At 39.2% G+C, this 22,885-nt stretch overlaps 1 protein-coding gene across 3 annotated transcripts in view; it reads right to left on the minus strand.

The window, feature by feature from the left end:
• Positions 1-22,885, minus strand: part of CRYBG3 (crystallin beta-gamma domain containing 3) — a 94,017-nt gene that overhangs the window by 48,454 nt on the left and 22,678 nt on the right. For all 3 annotated transcript variants that reach the window (XM_083820682.1, XM_083820684.1, XM_083820683.1), the window contains 2 exons: positions 19,252-19,688; positions 591-5,562 (listed from right to left, as the gene is read on the minus strand). In XM_083820682.1, the coding sequence (XP_083676808.1) occupies positions 591-5,562; positions 19,252-19,688 (5,409 nt within the window). The remainder of the gene's footprint in view (positions 1-590; positions 5,563-19,251; positions 19,689-22,885) is intronic.

The following is a 22,885-nucleotide window of genomic DNA, read 5'->3' on the forward strand; positions in this document are numbered from 1 at the left end:
GTCTATGCAGCCTTTTTGATTTCTTAGTATCAGAAGAAATGTTTCCATACCCTCACCTGCCATTGCTCTAAATAAACTAAAAAAACGAATGCCAACCTACAGAAGCAGGTATATTACTTGTTGACAGAGCTACAACTTACAGAAGATTATGTGATGAAACAATCAAACAACTCAGTAAGCAGGTAATTATATTGTTTGGAAAACACAGCTCTACTAATCACAAAACGCGGAAGAAATGAAATAACAGTATTCATACAAAGGGCAGTTCCATGATTTTCAGACTGAAATATCTTTAACATGGTCAAGTCTGTTATGCTATTATACAAACTTGCCATTATGCATATTTTCCCATTATATTTTCTGTTCACACTTTCTATTTTACAATTAGAGGCTACTTTGATCTGTGTGAACCAAGAATACCATGTTTTTTCAATGATTCTATCAGAAGACTTTTTTTTTTTTTTGAGTCTCTGATCTTAAACAGCCTAATTAATCTTAAAAAGTGGGGGGCTGAAGGAGGAAGAAGCAAGACATACATTTTGAATCTGGCCTAATCACTTTGTTTATTAATATCTGACATGACATCTTACCGCTGACAATTCTCCCAGTTTTGTCATGGTGTGATCTTGGGACCAGTGAATCTTTGGCTGCAACATATCCTGGAGAACGCTTCCAAATCTGGCTCCCTTCTCAGAGTAGTAATTGGTGGCAGATTTCAAATACTGGTAATACACACTTGTAGGAGCATGCTTTAGAGCAGCATCAGCTTTCTGTGAAACTGGCTTACAATATGTTTGTCTAGGAGAAGCCTCATCTTCAACCAGTTCTGGTTGCTCCTTAGAGTCAAGTTGTTCTTTTGAAAGAAACAGTGACTGTTCAGGAAATGGATATATATTTTGGTCATTTGACTGAAGGGTTGTTTTTAAATTCCCTGTCCACTCACTGGAAAGACTTTGCTCTTCTCTCTCAACATCAAGTACATTTCCTTCATACAATGATTCTTCCTCCTCCTCATCCTCCATTCCCTCCTCCTCCTCTTTACTGAATTGAGAGGTAAACTGTAAGCGCTCAGAAACTGACTGGAGAAGGGATAGCACAGAAGCGTGATCAGTGTTATCTTTAGATATTCCACTAGGATGGCCTTCTGGTGACACGTCTGTGGACAACAGGTCTTCTTGGGGGCTGTCATCTTCATATATGGGAGACAAAGAGAAAGGGTATATTCTATAGCGCTTAGCCTCCACGCTCAGAAATGACTCTGAGCTACGGCTCTCTGTTGCTTCTTTCAACTTGATATCCTTTCCATAAAGATAGGCTGGCTCATGTTTATTTTTTGCTCTTTCACATGCTAGATGATCTGTACTATCCAAAGGCAGATGAGAAGAAGAAAGAGAGCTAGTTTCCAAATCTTCAGTTGAGACAGACTTGTTCTCAGTTTGAAGGGCACCTTCATAAATGATAGTAAAAGAACTGTTTTCCCACTGCTCAATTAGTGGAGAAGAGCCTGAAAGACCCATCGATTCCTTCATGTCTTTGCTGCAGTCCAGACCATTTTCTTCAAGCTGATCATTTCTCTGCATATCTTGATCCTTCATTTGTACCTCTTTCGGATTCTCATTGTTTTGGGCAAAGACTGTCTTGAAGCAGTGTTTCCCTTCACTGTGCTCTCCAGTAACAGGCAATTCAGATGCAATGAACTGTGTCTGTAATCCAATATTAAACAGTATTGTCTCACTTGCTCCTTCTGCTAGTTTGTCTTTATTCTCCACTACCTTTGAATCTTCTAAGGTTGCTTTTACTTGTGCAAATACTTCTGCAGCCTCTCTTCCACAGTGTTCATCCGGATTGTCCTCTGCACTGCTTTCCAGAGAACCCTGATGACTTCTTTTGTCTTTGGATTCACTCTGCATGCTGCTACTTGCTTCATCAGGCATAAAAGATAACAAATTAACATCTACAGTTGGCTGCACTGTGTACTCTGGCACATCAGTATTATTGCACGAATCTTTTAACTGCAATGGCAGAAGCATCTCCTCAGTCACAGCAGCATCTCTGGTCATTAAATGTAAAGACACATCAGACTTTCTACTAGCAGCTGATAACCCAGCGTTACCACACATCTCTGCTGCAGCCAGATGTTCATGCACCTTTTTATCATGTTCCTCTTTTGCTAGTATCATTGGGGTTGATTCTGGCTGTGCCAAACTACCAGTAGGTAGAAATCCATTTGTTTGACACGTAAATGCATTATTCAGTATCTTTTCACCTCTTTGGGGCCAATCTGCGCTGTTTTCTGTACTATTTGGAACCACAGGAAGATCTGAGCAATCTGCCTTTTCACAGTTTGTACTTATATTCTGAGTTTCCACCTTAGCTGTTGGTTCTTTGATTATGTCCTGTGTTCTGGCAGATAAATTACTATCCATGTTTAAAATCTTTGGAGTTTCAGCCTCAGTTTTAGGCTTAACCTTTTCAGAACGCCTTTTACTATCACTGCATTGCCCCTGACTGGATATTAGCTTTTGTTTGGCTGAGTTAATAACTTCATCAATTATTTCTTTTGCTTTTAATGTTAGTGCACTATGTAGGTCAATTTTATCAGGGATGTAAGACAGTGTCTTTTCATCTTGATTATTTGTATCATATGTTTCATTCCCCATTAGTGAATAGGAGCCTCCTCTACTGCTCTCGTTGAAATGTTTCAATGAATGCAGAGCTGACTGGATTTCTTCTGCTTCCAGCTGCACGGTTCCAGTTTTCTGATCATTTAGAATATCTGTATTTATTAAACTATCCTTGCTCCCACAAACGTGGCAGACACCAACAGCTTGTTTTGCTATTATTTCCTCTATAGCTAAGTGTAAAACTGAGTCCACTATTTCCTCAGCTTTCTTAAACAAAAGAGCAGCATCCTGGAACTTAGTGTATTCTCCTCCCTTCCCATAAGTATCTTTCCATACTTTCTCAAAACAGAGCTCGTTTGACTCTGTAGGTGCAGCAGCTGTTTGGTCATCTCTTTCACATAGGGATTCTGAGATACTAGACGTGTGGTTACAAAGATTCACCTTCTCCACAGTATTTCTGCACACCTTCTCAGTATGCACTGAATCAGATGCTGTTTCCAAAGTTTTCAAAGGACGTACGGGTGATGGCATTGTCTCTACCAAGACGCAGCCGTCAGCCTGCTGTGCAGAGGATACTTCCTCTGCTTCATCACCAGCTTTGAGAAGTGAGGAATTACTGTTCTCCTGAGCAATGCCCAATGTTTCCAAGGCAGAAATAGAAAGGTTTGAGGCTTCTTTGGATCCCTGAGTAGGTGAAGTGGGCCTGGGGATGCAAAAATCCCACGTATCTACTTCAGCACCAAAATGGTGGAGCACAGCTGGGGTAAACTCAGGTGCCAGAGAAACAACTGGGCATGAAGCCCTTGGGTCTTCCGAGCAAAGTGGTGTCTCGGTCATTCTGTCCTCAGGGATTATTCTCCTAGATTCGGCACCCAGAAGAACACAACCCTCCTGCTCAGAAGCAGCAGAGCATCTAGCAATCAGGCCATTTTCAAAATTAGTGGAAGGAGAATGGATTTCTCCTTGGTTGTCAGATGAAGAATAAAGCATTGTGGATGATATCCTATGCTTATTACTGTTTTCATTCCTGGAAGAAATACTAATATGCCTATCTTCAGAACTAGGTGAAGATGCAGAAATGATGTCTACATCAACATCTTTTTCAGCGATTACAGTGGAATGGTTGGTCAGAGGTCTTCCTCCATTTCTTAAGGCAGAACGAGAATCCTCCAGATTTTTTTCTTGTGATTTATAAATAGGAGAGGAAAGTTCAGAAATGTAATCCTTAGATTCAGAAGGAACAACAGTCATCTCGTTCATACCAGCCTCATTGATTTTAGAAGCAGCAGGAGTAGGATTGTCTGTCCTCTCAATGTTGACTAAAGGGCAAGGTGCAGGCTTTCCTGTGTTGTCTTCTGTAAGTATAACTAATGCTTTTGCAGGAATATCTTGCACAGTTTTAAGGGAAACAGTACCAAGGTCATGGACAGGAGCTGAATTTTCTGAGAGGCTTGTATGTACAGGCTCAAAGGATTTGCTCTTTTCACATTCATGATCAGGAAGAGAAACAGTGTCTCTCACATCTTTTAAACCGACTCCTCTTTTCACTATAGTTTTATTTTCAGACTTGCAACTAGGATGAAGAGGAGCTGAGCAACAATCTCCAGTTTCAGAAGAAGACTCAAAAGTAACAGAGAGAGGTGCTGTCAACTCATCAAAGTTAGATTTCACATTTTCACACTCATGTACGCATGCCAATACATCGGCAAAATTATCTACTGCAACCTCAGATGAAACCTTCATTTTTTCTAGACAAGGTAAACCAGGCTGTTGCGTGGCAGTATCCTTAGAATTCTCTGCAAGGATTAATTGGTGTTCATTTACTACCTGCGTTGGTTTCCCTAACTCATTCAGTTCTTCATTACTAGTCCCCTGGACAATGACTATGTCTTTATCACTTTTAATAGTTAACACTGAAGCAGTCAGATTACCTGTGACTATGCACTTTTCTCCTCTGGACTCCATGCTAAGTGAAGTGGGTATTTGTTCATTAAAAGGTAAAGGAATAGTAGCAAGAAAGCTCTGGGGATTTTGTTCTCTTTCTGCAGCTGCCACAATTTTCTGTGCATTGCTTTTTCTTGGATCACTATCTTTATTTGCACTATCTGTACGCTGATCTGCTGGCTGCTGAAGCGTAGTGGTACTGGAATGAAGCTCCTGGACATCTGATGTTAGCTCTGAGTGGTTATTCGTTTGATGATTACAGCAATATTCTCCCTTGCTTGTTTGTAGTTCTTCATTGACTGTCTTATTTGATTTGGGTGACTGTAAACAATCATCTTGTATTTTTTTTGTGGACTCCTTATTAGATTCTTTACTACAATGAATTTCTTTATCAGAGTTAGAAGTGGCATTTTTGTCCATTTGAAACAGAACTTCTGCTTCTCTCAACAGTCCACCCTCTTTTCCAATTAACTTGTCCACAGAACCCATTTTAAGGGAACTGGTAATTTGAGAAGTGGAATTGGTTAGGATCTCACCGTCTCTACTAGATGACAATAATGAATCTAGTGAATATGCCCTCTTAACTTTTGTTGCTTCTAAAGCTGGTGTATGTCTTAAGTCTACTTCATCAGATGATTCAGTAGGTGAAGCTGAGGCATTTGGAGTTATTTCATGCCTGTTGCTACCCAAGCAATGCTGAGTTTTACCAGACTTTTTCAATTCCATTTTAACTTCAGAAGAATTTACGATGACATCAACTTTATGATCTTTATCCTCAACTTCTCCATTTTCTTTTATTAAGTGTCCTAATTTTGGAGAGACAGTTGGTTGCATTTCTCCATTTTCTTTGACCATTGAAGCATTTCCATTCTCAGTACTTTCTTCTCCTTTTTCAGCTGTTTCTGATTGATTCTTCATTAGCTGCCTAATCCTTGCAGAACCTCGATATGTAGCATAAGTGACTGCGGGTGCTTGTGGTTTCTGTTGTGTCTTCCTGTAACAAGGAGCATCATTATCAACATAAGACAGAATACATAAATAGCTAGTGTGATAATAATAGAGGTTAACACAAACTGTAGATGATGTAACATTACTATTTTCCTCCAAAGACTAACATAAACTGTAGACTGCACGCAACACTACTTTCCTCCTTTTCTTGCTCTTCCTAAATATGGATTTCTGTGACAAACAATACATATACTGTCTTTTACTGAAAAAAGACAACGAACTATAAACAAGAACTAGATATTGCTATAAACAGCTTCCGTCATTTGCTTTTTACTGGACAATGGCATTATTATTTAGAAAAGAAACTGCAAGTCAACATTTGCAATGACATAAAAAGGCATACTTCTGTGAAGATGTTATATCCTACTAGAACAGGTATATACTTTAATACTGAAAAAATACTGTACTTATTATACTAATAATACTTATTAAAATATTGAATTGAAAATTGATTTTTTTTTTTTACCTAGGCTTTCAATACAGTGGTAAAGAGCAAGGCCAGGGCAAGCAAAATACATGGAGAAAAGAAAGTATACAAAAGTGGATGCTTTCTGGACCACTGGGCAGTAAGAAAAGAGAGAGAAGGCAGATCAGGTGAAAATGAAGGCTCCATAAATACTTGAAGAAATATCAATATGAGATGCCTAGAAATGTGACAAGTAATTGGTAGACCTAGTCATTTATCTTACATTTAATAGCAAGCAAACAATTATCCCCCCCCCCAAAAAAAACACAAAACAAACCACCAAAACAAACACACCACCATCAAAAAACCCTACTGTAATGCAAAAAAATAACAACAAAAAATCACCATAGAAAAACTGTGACTCTGATCTTTCACTGCCCTTTCTGATAGTCTAAGGATAAATTCAGAGCCTGTTAATTTTAATTTTCTTAAGAAGCTTCTAAAGAACTCTCTGAAGAAAGTTTTTCTTCTTTCTTAAAATTAGCTGACATAATAAATGCTTACCTTCCTTTCTAATGCTTCTCTCCTTCCCCCCTTTTTTGTTGTTTAAAGAATTCCTGCAAAAATAGGGCAGTGACGATATGTACATGAACACACCAGCTCTTCACCTTCGAGCAAAGCAGACACTCACAGACTGTTCTTAAATTCTATTTTGCTTTAGCTCCCACCTAAACTAAGAACAGAACCTTTCAAACACTTATCCAGTCTGATCCTACATCTACTAACATGCTGGCTGGAAGTGGCAGTTCACCTACCTAGGAAATTGCCATTTAGAAGAGTCTCTTGAAAAACAGAGTTAGCTAAGACTTTGATTCCTAATACGAAATAGCCAAAAAGTGTCTCAATAGCATGTTCAGAAATTCTTTGCAGCTTACCATTAGTTCATTTTTATTGAGAAGTTATTATAGCTAGAGAGTTGAAGACAAGTAATTTAAGCATGATATAGTACATGAATTCACTATGGAAAAGTGAACTACGAAATAAATAATTTTCTTTATTTGACTATCATTGAGCAACCGTAACTTCAAATATTGTCTGCATGGATTTTGAGTACGTATTCTCTCCATAGGTACAGAAGAATATAAAAAAGGAGTGGTTTTACGCATATAAAATAGAATCTCTTCTCTGTCAAGGCACCCAGATTTTTATTTCCATTATGCTTTTATTTTGAAGGGGTAACTCAGTATTATTTAAAATCACAGGCAAACTCCGTCCTTGTGCAATATTTGCACATGCAAAGAGTACAGGTAAACTCAAAGCAAAATTATTCATATTCATAAACATTAAAACAGAGTTATAAACACTCATTTATTAAGAGCTAGGTTTATTTGGGCTAATGCCAAAATACTTGAAATATGGGAATTTAGACATGGTGAGAACTGGAAAATGAAATTTCTATTGGGGATTAAATATACTATAATCCCCAATGAGGGCTACAACAGAATCTCAGTATAGAATTTACAGGAAAGTAATATATAAACACCATGTCTCCTAAGCATTTGCAAAGCTAGATGCATTTAGTCTTCTATACCACTAGTCTGGTTTCCAGAGATTCCAGCAGTGGTAGCTGCTAAACATCACACACACCATTTAAGTTGCTATTTTCAGCAATCTCATCTCTTAAAACAAGCATACATATTCCTGCTTGGAAGAAAACAAAATACATTTGGAAAAAGGGTAGTAGAGAAAAAATAAAAGATTAGGGTTTTCTTTTGTTTTGTTTTCTTTATGTATATATAAAGCTTCCTTTATATATGTATAAAGGTTTTTTTAATATATTTAAAAGTTATACTGTTTTCCATGTCCTTATAGAAAACTTTCTTGTATATTAGAAAAATATTTTTTAAAGCTCCAGATATCCTAAAAATCTTATAGGAAGGAATTGTTGAGTTCTATAGTACACTATATTTACTCAGCATCAAAACAGACATAGCCATAATAAAATAAGTTTGAAGGAAGTAAGACCGGATCATGTTCTCGCTCAGAATTAACCTTACTGTGTATCTTCTCCCATTTCAGTTAAGTTGCAATGGAGTCAAAATGCTTTAAATAACCACTATTAAACCACAAGATTAAAAAAAAAATATATATCCAACCATCGCTTCTCCCATACTTTGGTCAACCTCAAACATAAAAGTCAGTCCACAACAGTCCAGAATCCAGATAAAATTTCTTTGAAGAAAACAAACAGAACATGGGCTTGCACCAATTCTCCAAACAAGTTTTATGAATTCTTGAAAAGGAAAACCATAATGATACATATTTAAAGTGAGCTTGTTAAATGGTATTGCAAGGTACTGAAAACTCATTTCCACAACAAACACCGCATTATTTTGAATAAACTGCTCAATGACAATGAATTTTTACTGAGCGTCTTTCATTCTGCAGTTGGTATTTTGTCTGATATGCAGTGTGAAGAATTCAGAATTTATCTATAAACATAGTGCTCTGACACAAACCTGGAAAATACCTTTGTTTGTCTCTCACACCCAACTTTGCCTTCAATTTCACCCATGAACTCAACAATTCTTAAATTGAAACCATCCAGAAATGAGATGAATAGGTTAATTTTAGACAAGACTGCCTACAGAGGGATGAAAAGGAGAACCCAGCATGAAAGGGTACTATATTTTATATTGACTTGAGCTACGGATCCCAGTTAGGGGTTCTATCATCTATTCCATGTGGTCAGGCAAAACAAGTGTACACAGAACTTCCTTCTTGCCTATCACATGCCTTTTATCATTTCTCCTAATTCTTTTTGCTTTCTATTTGTCTTCTGAGGGAATTTTATGCTCTGATTGACTGAATTGTAGTTGAAGTCTGAGGAAGACTCAGAGCAATGTGCCCTACGGAGCTCCGTGTACAAACCCAATCATGACCAGCAGTGGCTACAGCACCGCTTCATCTTGCACAGCCTCATCCCGTGGTCAGCCTCTGCCAGCGTCTCCTGCCGTACAGCTCTGTTTTCCTGCAGACCTGCCCCTTCCAAGAGTTTCTGCACTGGATGTTGTTTTAAAAAGGAACCAACCTCTCCTTTGCAGACATGGCAACTTAGGGATCCCTGACCTTTCAGCGAGAGTTTGCTGCTCAGCATATTGTAACAATTTTGTCAACGGACTTTTATTCCTACTGCGTTTATTTTTAGAGCACACAGGAGCGTTTGCAATCTGAATGCTCGCATGCAACAAGATGTTTAAAAAATGAAAACCTATGCTCCTATGTGGCAGTTGCAACTCAGTTGGCTTGCTCTAAATCTTGCTTTAAGTCTTATGAAACACATTAAGAAGCAGGCTCTGTCATGCAAAATTGCTTTAAAATGCCACTAGGGACTTGTTCCACAGACATTTAAAGTAACAATTCATTTCTGATCATCAAAAGAATACATCATTTCAGAACTTACCTTAGAAACTCTTTGCAAATTGTTTTTTCCAATTCAGATGAGGGCACATATGAAAGCCTGATTATACACAAAACCTAGCCTATAGTTCTGTCACCCGTCACATACTGTGAGATTCCTTCTTTCCCTTCTTAATAGGAAGCTATTCAATTCCCTATAAAGCCAAAACTCTGTTTCACAGAAGACTCTCTGACAGCAACAAGAGAAGATGTCACCATGAGTTACGTTACATTTGTCAAAAGCAGCTGCTTGTAGAGATTTCTTCTATTATGGAAGAGAAATACTAAGTTCAAGAGGGGCTAACTCAAGGAGGGGAGGGGTACATTTTCTGGCACATCTCATATAACAGACATCTTGTGCAACTTGCCTTAAAGCGTCATTCGCTATAAAACAAGCTTGTTGGTTTTGAAACCCTGAAGCAGGAGGAATTTCACTACCCTGAATGCCTCATCTCAGTGCGTCCATATAGATTACATTGGTTGCATCTTTTTCAAGTGTATGTCATTAAATTGGTGACCCCTCATATTTGTACCATGCAACAAAGCAAAAAGCAGACACCCCTAGATTATTTTCAAACAGAGCCAGGAAGATCTCTCAGTAAGACATCGCACTACATGGATACACCGCCTCAGATCCCCAGGCAGCATAGCTTCATTTGCACAGCCTGACATCCACGCTACAAAGCCCTTGCAGCCAGCACCATGGCTGAGTTTTGGGCTCACCAGTGCTGAAGAATGAGCATATTGAAGGGGGCACAGGAAGTTCTGCACCAATATACGAAAGAACTTCTTCACAGTGAGGGTGACGGAGCACTGGAACAGGCTGCCCAGGGAGGTTGTGGAGTCTCCTTCTCTGGAGATATTCAAGGCCCATCTGGACGCCTACCTGGGCAACCTGCTCTAGGGAACCTACTTTGGCAGGGGGGTTGGACTTGATGATCTTTCAAGGTCCCTTCCAACCCCTACAATTCTGTGATTCTGCGATATTGCTGGCTGGCCTGTTTTGGCAGCACACAACACTTGGCTTTCCCAAGGCATGCAACAGCCATTTTTTCCCCCTCACACCAGATACACTCTCTCCAGTCCAGACGTCTCCCATTTTTTCAAGCTTACAAGTGCATGTTTTTCCTCATTTCCTTTCATGGACCCCTCAGAAGTAGCTCCTACACCAGAAAGATCTGCAGGCTTCAGGCTGAAATCCACTGCTCTAAATCAGTATGTCTCCCGTGGTTCCTGTCTACCCCTCCCTAATTATTTTATAATTATGCTATTGTTTATTTAAAATTTTTCCATTTATTTTTTTCTACTTCTTGCTTAACTGACTGCTTTTTAAAAATCATGTTAAGGTCCTCTGACCTTCTGGTTGACTCCAACTTATTCAGCTAGCTATTTTTACAGTCATGTCAGATCTTTATAAATGGAAAAAATAAAAATCTTATTGAAAAAAAGCCACTGTGGGCTAACTGAAAAGTTGCCATACACAACTTAGATCAAAGAAAATGATTTTTTAGCCAGAGGGGATAGCTTCATGATTTAAATCTGAAGTTTGAAACACCTAGTGTCCTGGGACTTCACATTTGTATACTCTTAAAGGTCAAAAGTTTGGTTTGAACACCGTGATTTGCACGCAGTTGATTTTGCAGGAGATTACAAAGCTAATGTTCCATAAGGACAATTAAGAGTCGAAGACAATTTAAATAAAAACAAATGTTGTCTCCGTGACCTTGGAAGGAATGTTTTTCCTTTCCCCGGCTTCTCATGGTACTGTTTCTTGCTTACCTTCCCCATCTGGGCAAGAAGCTGTACTCCACAGTCTGCAGGAAGAAAGGACAGCCCTAGGCTTACCCAACACCAGCAGCTGCAAGATCCAGAACAGCACAAAGGGTCTGGGATCACTCCCAGAACCTCACTACCCTCTTTCCCCAGTACCCATCAGTGGCAGCCTCTTCTGCCCCATAGCTGTGGGACGTATGCATGCATATATGCCTGTGTGCCACCCTTGCCCCCCACAACTCACATCGTTCAACCAGCTCCCCCTCTGCCAGGCACTCAGATACTCAGGTGCTCAAGACCTTCCTTTTCTAGGGAGCGGGGATGAGCACATCTCCAGGCACAGATCCACAGGAGAGGCTGGGAAGGGCCATAGGAGACCATCCACCTTAACGCCCACTCAGAGCAATGAGATCAGGGTGCCTGGGGCCTTGCTGTGCCGCCTCTGAGGATGTCTTGGGGATAGGAAGCCTGTGCACATACCCCATGGTATGTGACTCCCCTCATAGTAACTATGTGTTTCCCAGTACCAGTATCAGAATATTTCAAGTTCCTGTTGCCTCTCCTCCCAAGGGTGCACATCTCTGAGAGGAGTCTGCCTTCATCTCCTCTGAGGCTCCCTATGAGACAGCTGAGGACAGCAAGGTGTCCCCTTGGCCTTCTCTTCCTTGGGCTAAAGGAAGCCAGTCCTTCTAGCCTCTCCTCACACTTGATGAGGAATTAAAGGTAGGACATCCCCCAACTCTCAAGAGTGCAGCTTTGGACCTGTTTGACTTCAAGGTGCCCGACACAGAGAGATTATTCGTCCCTTTCACATACACCGATGTGAGCAGGAGTCAAGCAGATACATCAGCAGGACATTACACTAGAAACTGTCTCTGAACATCACACAGGCTCACTGTGAATAGATGACCAAAGATAACTTTGCATCCTAGCAGCCCATCTGCCTGCTTAAAGAAGAAAACTTGCAGTATCACCCCTCCGATGCTACTTGCTACCCCAACAACAGTAAAGATGAAGGTGTGAGGAATAAGCCCTTAATGGCAAATAAAGGCCAAAGCCTGAACAATTACACTGCAGGTACAAAGAACTCCCAAACTTCACGGCAAAATTTCTAAGAAACAGACTCTATTAAATTACTACATTGCAAAGCTCATTAACCATCCCCCCCCCCCCCCCAAAAAAAAAAAGAATCAGTGGAAAAAAAAAACAACGTAGAGTTAATTTTCAGCTTAATTAATTTAGCTGAATTTTGCATCGTGCATCTGTTATGAATTACTCTTAAACTAGAAGCTTTCATCCTTCAGAAAGGCACAGGTCTGTGTTTCGGTGCCAGCAGCCACCTTTCCTCTGGCCCACATCCCAGCTGTGGGCAGGGAAGCTCCCGGCAGTGAGGCCTGGGCCCGCATTTCCTCCACCGCAGAGTCCCGGCACCAACCCAGCCAGCTCCTGCAATGGGTTGCTAAACCCCAGCACAGCCCTCGTCTTCACAAGCTCACCCACAGCTCACCCACAGAGGCTTTGGCTCCCATTGAAATTCAAGAGTCTGTGGATAGCTTGGTCAACTATGGTGTGCACAGAGGTGCTTCTGGAAGAAAAGATTTAAGAAAAACGAAGCCCTCTGTTACTTCACTGAATGCTAAGTCCTTCCAGAGGAGCTTGGGTATACCCCTCCGGCCACTGCTAGAGGTCTCCCTCCACAATTGACCACCATGAGAATTAGTGGTAGGATGTCACCAGCCTGATCCTTCCCCGGGAGTCTTCTAAATCCATTTTAGGCCCCATTTGGCTGTCCTAGAAGGGCAGAGCTCTCCCACACTGTTTATTCCCCTCTTGAGGGGCAGCAAGTTGCTCTAGCAGAGACTCTCTGCCCATCTGAGCACCAGCAACCGAACAACACTGCACTTTCACCTTTGGTTTCTGAAGGCAGAAGCCAGAAAGCCATAGGAAGAGCAATTCCCATGTCCCTCTCCTCCCTCCCTCCCCATCTCCCCACCGCTACCTCTGCCCCTCACTCCTCCTTGTGCTACCCCAAGTCTCTGTGAAGCAAATTGCATCAGCGAAGTATTTGTTGATACAATGGGAACCTTTATGCAGGTACGTTAAAATAATTAGGACAGCACTCTTTTCTTCCTTTTACTGTGATCTTCCAACAAATGCTTTCAAAGATGCATGGAAACTGTCATACTGTGTGCACATTCGTGGTTTAAAATGTTCAGGTCTTGTGTGTAAAATAGGTCCTGGTTAGGCAATTACAGAGAAGGACACGGCTCTGTTCACAAGATGGATTTGATTTCAGCAAATGCCTCACTAGCTTCCCCACTCTTCTACATTATTCCTCAGGAGTTACCTGGTGAGACCATCGCTTGGAATTAAGTGATTTCATTTCTGTTCATTTACTCTTGATTCTGTGCCAAACGCATCTATTGAGAAAGATGAATGCTGCTACTACTTACTGAACCAAAACCACAATACACAATCAATCAGGCAAATTAATGGTTGTTTTTTCAGGTCACCACAAGACTGCATCTGACCAGTAATACAAAGGTGAATGACAAGCTCTGAAAGAGACATGTTAACCATTTATCAGAAGGATTTTATCATCTGCATTTCTAACAGAGCAAAATAAAAGGATAGCCTTTTTGACAGTACTAAGATGGAAACACTATGCAATTAGATGTGTATCAACTGTTTTTCTAGACTTTAAAATCCAAAAACCTCCAACCCTCACAAAACTTAATAACGTATTACCTAGTAGATCTGTACCTTGTCTCAAATTTGTCTCTCCTCATGGCTACCCCCCCTTCTCAATGAAATAGCTTGCAATGCTCTAGCTAAACTATTACGAGGACTTGGCTCCTGGTAGGGTGCAAAGTGTAAAAGCAAACTGTTTTGAACACTGCTTTTGAAATCACCCCCTCTCATCTTCTACTTACAGTTAGGAAATCTTTGCAGTTGTGGGTTGGAAATTCTTTCTCACTTCCAAGCCCACAGGGGTCGTAACAGAAGGGAGAAGTCAGAATCTTTAATACTTTGTTAAATTTGGGTATTAGCATTTTAACCAATGGTCAGGATTTTACAGTCAAAACATTTAGAGTTTTCAACAACTTTTCAGCTCATCGATCATGTTCAGCAATGCAACAAGACTTCTTACTGAACTCCAGAACAAGCCATGCGATTTCACAAGTTAAGCATTGTTAAACATCGTTAAGCATTTCACTATACACAACATCGACTTATTGTTCATCAATGCTATAAAAAAAAAGTATGAGAAGATAGGCAAATGGCAAGCAGTCAGCAGAGAAGATCTAGGCCATCAGATTTTTTTTTAATTTAATTTATTTATAGTTATTATTTTTCCCCTGGGAAAAAGAGAAATAAGTTGTTAGAGTTACGAGTTATGTTCTCAGTCACTTGTAGAGTGTACTGCCTATTACCTTGACTGCTATTCTTGAGAACATGGTACGTACCTACTGCAGGAAGTCCATTTTCAGGGGTCTTTGGGAAATAGCCTCAATTTTGAAACAAATTGCTGCTTGTTAATTAAAGGCAAGAAGATGGGAGCAAGCCCATGTTTTGCGTTATCTACATCATGAAATCTTAGACTCTCTCATAGAGACTTTCAGTGGTGAGAAATTAAGTGCATCCCCACTATTTCATTGGTTTTACTTTTAGGGCTTATTTTGTTAATTAAAGGTTGTTTTTCAACTTCATTAAGAAGGAGTGCAAAGACTAAAACTAAACATGAACTTTCCACTTTTATACTTAGCCCTCAATCACTGCAGACACTAAAGATTTTTCCACATGTAGTAGCCCATACCTTGTCTTTCTTTTTCCTACTGACAGCTATGAGCGCTATTTTAACATTGTATTTTACTGACCTCACCCCTTCATCATGAACCTTCTACAGAACAGGGCAAGCCCAATTGCTTGCTTCAGTTCTCAATGGCAAGGAAACCTTAAACCATCCCACACAACTGGAAAACTAATGGATGAAATAACTGGAGACTTAGAGAACTCAACTCCCTTCACCTATCTCCAGTGCTGCAATTATTACACTACTGTCCACAATAATTGTTGCCTAGAGACTTTGTCCAATTTATCATGGTTTTCTGCTCTATGCTTCTCCTTTACCACATGCTGCTGCCTGGATTAAAGGACCAGAAGCCCTGAAGGTACAATTACCACTGAGCCAGACAGGCAGGGTGATGGAGAAATAACACGGCCTACACGTTTCGTCCCTCACAAACACGCACTCCACAGACTGAGTTCACAAATTTCACTCTGCTTGGATCCAGGCCTGGAAACTTGAGTCTCTACCCAAGGCCAGGCCTCCCACTGAGGGCAGAAATAACCTCCGTCTACAGGTCAGAGCAGTCTGATTTCCTGGTATTTTGCAAAATAATGCTTTAAGGACATGAGGTTAATAAAGTTGTCTGGGTAGATGCTCTGAGACTACTTGGTATGCATTAAGCTCCGAAAGTTTTTTAAAAAAAAACAACCAAACACACCAAAACCAGACAACTCTCATGGGGATTATGCAATCTAACAACTGTTCCTCTTTTACTTATCGTTTGTAGCCTCCTCTCTAACCAGAGATAACCTCTAACTTAATATTTAACAGTAGTTTGGAATTAACAAATTCATTTAGAATGTTCCTTATGACAAAGGAAACAGTTATGAGATCAATAATACATGCTTGCAGTGGTCTGAAATATTTGTAAAGCCCTGCATTTCAACTTCTCACTACAATAAATGTTAAAACCACATTTTAACGTAACAATCAATGGAATCATTCATGCCTTTGAATATGTATGGCTCACTAACATATCTCATCTGCCTTTTGGGACCTGATCCTCAAGAGATTAGCAGAAGACCGTGTTCACACCACCACTTTCCTTTATGGTATCCACACACCATCCTGTTCCTTTGTGCTACATTTTTCCCCCCCATCTCTGTTCATATGCTTTTAGCACCCACATCTAGCTACTTCTTAGTACTTTCTACAAAACTATCAGGCCACCTGTAGGCAATCAGGAGTGCTTTTACAGTTTAACTATGCTAAATGAAGATTAGTTAGTTTACATTTAGTAAAGAAGCTAGTACTAAAGAGAAGAAAACCCTGCTCCACATCCTTTAAATTTCTATGAACTATAAGAAAACAAAAATGACGTAATCACCTCCATAACGTAAAACAGAGGTATTATTGATTCAAACTTTTCTAAAAGGTAAACAGTGCAAACCTCTGCTTCCATATTGTTGTTTCAATTTCTTTGCAGTAATTGCTTCAAAAACACAGTTCACATTGTGTAGTCAGGCAGAGAAAAACATACACAGAAGTTGCACAGAGATCGTCTAACTCTTTAGTATACTGAGCCGAAAAGGGCAGAATGTACACTGTACTTTTGAGAACAAGTTTAAAAGGAAAATGACTGTTTTAATGCTTTTCCAATTTTATAATGGCTACATTTAACAGTCAGTTTCTGGGAAAAACTTTGTTTTCTACATACACCAACTCACTCCTACCTTCAAACCAATAACAGACATTTTTATATTCTTGCCTGACTATGAGACACATAAACTACACAGAGAAAAACCTACACTGATTTGCCTAGCTTATCTAACACTATAGGCCAAAGTAAGATATGTTTGATTGAAAATGCCAACTGCAACTCTGATTTCAATAAAATCAGCATAACTCAAAAAATAATTGCACAAAGCAAGGTCACTTCAGTGAGCTAGTACCCATACCATCTGAACTCTTCAAGTTTTATTAATGCCATATGTATAAATCCTCATCGTTCTGAAGACTGAGACCATCTGACCCTTTCAATTGTGCATACAGACTGCCCAGCACCTCTTTACTTAGTGCTGAACATCTACTCAAATGCAGCAGTATAAAAAGAACAGAAAGCAAAACCAAATCTCAACACATTGTCACTTCCCCTGCTCCTAGTCACAGACCTGTAAGCATCGAAAAAAAAAAAAAGGAAAGTCAAACAAATCTCCTTCACACTTTGAAACACTTTGAAAAGGCAGCAGAAGCAAGAGGTCTCCACCTGGAAGGAGAGAAATGCACCAGCTCTTTATGGCATCATCCACAGGGCTGGGAGAAAAGAAAAAGACTGACTTCTTCGGAGGTGCCCATGACTGCCTCTCATCTACTCCTTCTTTGATGGCTCTCATTGCCATGTTGAGTTTACCACACTTTAGGCCTTCAGCTGAATCTCCAGTACTCATAATCATCCGAATACACAGAAGAGTCTGAAGGTAAATTACAAGAGAACAGCAGAAAAGCAGATTTGACTTTGTTGTCAAGATGTATGAGGTAAAAATGGTACAGAGTACAGATTGCCCCCATAAGGTGAATAATACAATCAATAGCTGTGTGTGGAGAGAATGAGAAAAAGAGCAAACACTGAAGAAAATACAGCAGAAAGTATGTTGCAATATGATATGGAAGAAACTACGTAGAATGAAGTAAAAAGTGAGAAAGAGCTGTTAATGTCTATTGCCTTTTTTTGACAGTGCATCTGCACAGCCCCTGGCATTATAGCGTGCAACTTCGCCTTCGGTTTCCAGAATTCACTACAAAAACAGTGAACAGCAGTGAGACTGATGAAGCAAGCCAGCCTGTTGAACACCTTTTAAGAAAAGCAGTTTGTTCAGAAACTAGACTGAATAGCATAATGCACCTGGGCCTCTTCAGATAACAAATAAAGGGAGGGGAAACTCTTATACACAGACCAGTGAAGTGGTCATGGGCTGCAACTTGCACTTTGGAAAAAGTGTCAGTACAACATATGCTAGTACATTAAGTATCCATCATAAAAACTGGTTGATTGTCACAATCATAGGATCATAAAACAGATTGGGTTGGAAGAGATCTTAAAGATCATCTAATCAATCAGATCAAAACCAAAGAGTTCTCAAGAGAACACAACCACTATTATTACAAATTATGAACAGTACTTTATTCTATGCTCAGTTCATCTGCCAGTTCTGAAATCTATGACTTACCCTTCACCAACCATAGGAGTACCGCAGTAGCGGTAATACCCCAAATCATTACTTTCGGTTTAAAATTTTAAATATGTATCCTGAGCAGTACTGAAAACCCAAGTAAAAATTAATTACAGACTCACCATCTTTGGGCAAGTTCATGTTCTAGGCACCAATCAGAAATTGGACAAGTATCACATGCACACACACATGTAACCCAAACGGAAGCTGTACTAGCCCACATATAGTCAAATATTCAACCTAACTGCTACAAATACTTTTGGAATTCTATTATCTATGTTTATACTAGAGTCAGAAAGTTTTGTAATATACAGTGTGGACCACAGCCAACATTTTAGCTTTTCTACTCACAAACACACATCAGTGCCTGTGGCACCAATTTTTTTTGGAAATTGTTTTTGGAAATATTACAGGACTGTTAAGGATGTTCTATACTTAGGCTAATTGAGTATTTTACATAACCTTCTTTTCATTACACAAAAAACCCTAAGAACAAAGGGAAGCAACATAAATAAGAAAAAAAATGCCAAGTCAAATAAACCAGGAAAGATAATTTAAAAAATGCAGAAACCTTAACTGCAGAAGTAAAAACACAGAACTAGTTAAATATAAAAATGAGAAACCTTTTAACCTTTATTTAGCCCACAATACGGATGTAAACAAGCTTGTATTTTCTTTCTTCTTTTTATTCTTTTAAATAGGTCTACAATACTGAATGTATTCCTAAATGCCACATCTTTTCTCCCTTCATGCTTAGAAGGATCTACAGTGGACTTATCATCCATGGTCAGAAGATTTCTAGAAAAACATTTTTTAAGTTGTATTTTGTAGCATTTGACGTCTCCCTATTTATTTAAGGTTGTTACTATTAGAGTTTTGCACAAAGTTGAGTCAGAGACACTCCATTCATTCTTAGAAATGACAGTCACTGGTTCTCCATTCAACAAAACTTCAGTCACTTTAGTTCTCTGCACACACACACTTTTTAATAAATTAATATTAAATTATAAAACTTACTTTTGCACAACTGTAGATTGTTTTTGACCTTTTTCCAGATCCTTTGAGCTATCTTTCCCAATGTTATTTGGGATCACGTCATCTTTATTTACAGAGTCCTCTTTCATTCTAGCTGTAGAACAGACAGGCTTTTCATTTTTTTGATGCTGTGGATGCATGTCCTCCATAGGAGTATTTGTGTTCTGCAAATCCTTTTCACATCTGTTGGGTTCATCTTGGAAAGTTGACTGTTTAGATTCTACCAAAGAAGATTTTGTTGTGAGATTAAATAAGCTTCCAAGAAACTGAAAAAAACCTTCTCGGGGTTGCTTGTCTTTATCTGCTGTTTTTATTCCAGGAGTCAAACTAGGAAGGCTATTAGCCTTTTTCAGCTCCTCTTGGATTTCAGACTTGTTAAGTTCTTCTGTGGAATGGTTCTTTTCTTCATTTTGACAAACCTAAAATAAATATGAGAAGTAGATAAAGAAGACGTTAATTTTCATTTTCCTGCATTCCCCAAATCCTTAGTTTTTATTTGCTTCTATGCCCTGTACTCTTTAAGGAGATCTGCAGTTTAAAATTCATTTTAAAATCAAAGCCCTGTGCTCTCTTTTTCTCTCTATGCACTAAAAAGCCAAAAGGGCTAAACTGGCTAGAAGATTCACAAAGCTGCTGCTGGGGAAGTAAAGCACAGAAGGACAGCTTCAACTTGCAGGGAAAAAAGCCACCAATACAACAGAGGAACAAGCAAAGAACTATTTTTCACACCCTTGTATCACAAGCAAACAGAAGAGTTTCTTAGTTAATACTACGGCACATTCAGTATTATTTACTGACATATATGTCCTGCCAGAAGGAGATTATGAGATTAGGCCTAAAACAGAACTTAAAATGAAAGAAAAGCAGGTTGCTTTCAGCATCTCTTTCTTAAAAGATCACATAAGGGAAATTACACACTGGTGTGTTAACAGACAGACAGTTGATTTTCTCATTGCTCCTAAAAGTTTCGACTCTTCTTACTGCTTGGAGTTAGGTGCCAACCATCTGCAGCAAGGACATGTTCTGGTCCTGCCGTGCGCTGAACCAGCAGAAGAAATTCCACAAACTGGCACTCACACTCTCATTCTTTCAGGTTGTACCCTGAGACCAACTCAGGTGTACCAACAAGTACTTCAGACTCCAATCTGCTCAAAAATGAAGCTTCACGAACAAAACTATATGCACTTACGAGATGAACTGTTTTCAGCTTGCAAATGCATACAAGTACATCATAGCAAAATACAAACGCAGCCGTAAACACACAAAGTCCTACATATCACTACTTCCCTGCACCTAATCCACAACAGCTGTTTAAAGCCCGCTGAAAGTAATTCATACTAACACAGGTTCTCACCTCCTTTAAACCACAGAGGCAAGGCAAGCTCTGTTCCTCACCAGTTCATACCCTTGAGTTTCCTTGGTGTCAGCTTCTCTTAGAGATCCAAGAACTGCTGCCCAAGACCATGCTATGTCTTCCAACAATGATCTGCCCAAAAAGGTGCTGCTAATTCACTGGTAGGCTTCACAAACACTGTGTTAAACCCCTTTTCAGCCTCCCAGTCTGGAAATACTTTTCCTCCTCCAAAATTTCTGGGGAGCTCCCCCCCTCCGTATTCTCCATCCTCAGCCTTCATAGAGGGTGCTAGATGCCATTGCTGCCTATTCCATCCTTACCGTATAATCCCTGTAATGTCTATCCTTTCAACCCAGTTTATTAGAACAGAATAAAGTTAGATCAAATCTATCCTGCTCAGCAGGGTGGGAAAGGAGAACATGAATAAAAAGTTCTGCACAAGTTTTAGTTGTGTCAATATCATCTTTGGATAAGATATTAAATTGGGTAATGCCTATCCATCCAAAATAAGCAGAAAGCTACTACTTTCATTAGTTTGCTAATCCTATTTCAAACTGAAAATATATTTCTCTCAAGTAATTAAACAAATATGATAATTTGTTAATGGTTCATCTATGATCATGCTAATGATGAAAAAAGTGTTTTAATGAACACCCTTTTCATGGTTGGGGGAACATTAATTTCTTTAAAAATTGCAAGCAACACTTAGTGATGCTGGGGCAGTGATCTTTAATCTTCAAGCAATATTTTGTCACCTTTTCCATCAAACAGTGGATGCACTTGCTTCATATTAAAAGGTTAGATTTGCATGTTGAAAATAGAATTGCTCACGTGAGGATAGAAATTGAAAAGCACTCATGGGTCCCTGAGAAATCCATACAACCTGTATTGTCTTCATACAGGTAAGAGAGTTAAAAAACCATGTTTAACGTTTTAGTACGCTTTCAAATGTGGGGTGAGTCAAACTCTAGCCTTTTTGTCATCCCACCTGTGACAAACCCCACCTGCTCCCACACACACTGCGCTAATCATCTACAGCTGTATCTCTCAAAGGGGATGCAGTCATCCCCGTAGCATTTAGGGAATTACCACTTCACAAGTCAAATCTACCCAGGCCCATCCCTGGAAATAAAATAGAAGACAGCTTACAAGAGTACCATAGTGTTGGCTGGTATCTTTAGTTCTAGACAAACTGACCAAGTAGCATGCAAATCTGAGATGAATCTCTTGGGCAATTAACTTTATCTCATATGAACTAAGTACTTTCAAGGAAGAAAGAAGAAAATTTAATTTCCAAAATTTGATGATACATGAATGACTTACTGTAATCAACTGCAGAGTTATACTGTCATAGTTTCTTCCTTCACTTTGATTTGTATATTAGCATTGTTCAATACCTGTTTTTGATTTAACTTTAAGTGAGGGAGGGTATTTCTCCCTTGTTCTGTGATTAACATAGTTCACATACATTTGTCAGGCTTAAAAGAGTATTTCAGTGCAAGAAGTGCATAAAAACCTTATTGTTTTTTTCTGCAGATCTAATTGTTGCAGGCTATAAACATTTTTCTTGATTACTACAATATCTATGAAATTAACAACTAAATATACTAACTACAGAAGAAAATATTACATTCAAAACTTGCCAACTATTTACTTTTTCTCTCTTTTTTTTTTGTTTTAAGATATCTGTATTCAGGAATGTTTTCTTCTATTAGGAACTGAGACTTCAAACATGGCTAAATCTCTACGTATGGAATTCTTCTCCTAGCAGCTCTGAGGCATTATGCTTGCAAAGACACTGCCTCTTACTTATAAGCATAATTCATATCCTGCATGAAAAGCTGTTTTGCAGTCTCTGTTTCCAGAAACAGAAACCTATTTAGACTTTTCTTGCTCTTTAATCTTTCTTTCCTTACTTAACTGCTGCTAAATCAAAAGAACAGGAAGTTTTAATATGAAAGGGTCCTTCTGTACCTTTAACCATAAGTGGTGTCTTGCATAATAAAGCCCCGGAGAACATTTACACTATGCTTACTTGACGATATATGTGGATATTAAATCCCAACACAGAAGCTACGCAAATCTTTCTTCCCTCCATTCAATATAATCAATCCTACTTTCCATATATTCTCCCCTCTGCTCCACTTTGCTACAGAAGAGAGCATCAGCTATTGATGCTTTATCAGTCGCACATAAAATATCAATCCAAAGTCTGAACCACTATTCAGGTATTATACAAACAAAACTGTTCCTGCCACAGAT

The sequence above is a fragment of the Anser anser genome (genome assembly GCF_964211835.1).
Source record: "Anser anser genome assembly, chromosome: 1".
Taxonomy (NCBI): Eukaryota; Metazoa; Chordata; class Aves; order Anseriformes; family Anatidae; genus Anser; species Anser anser.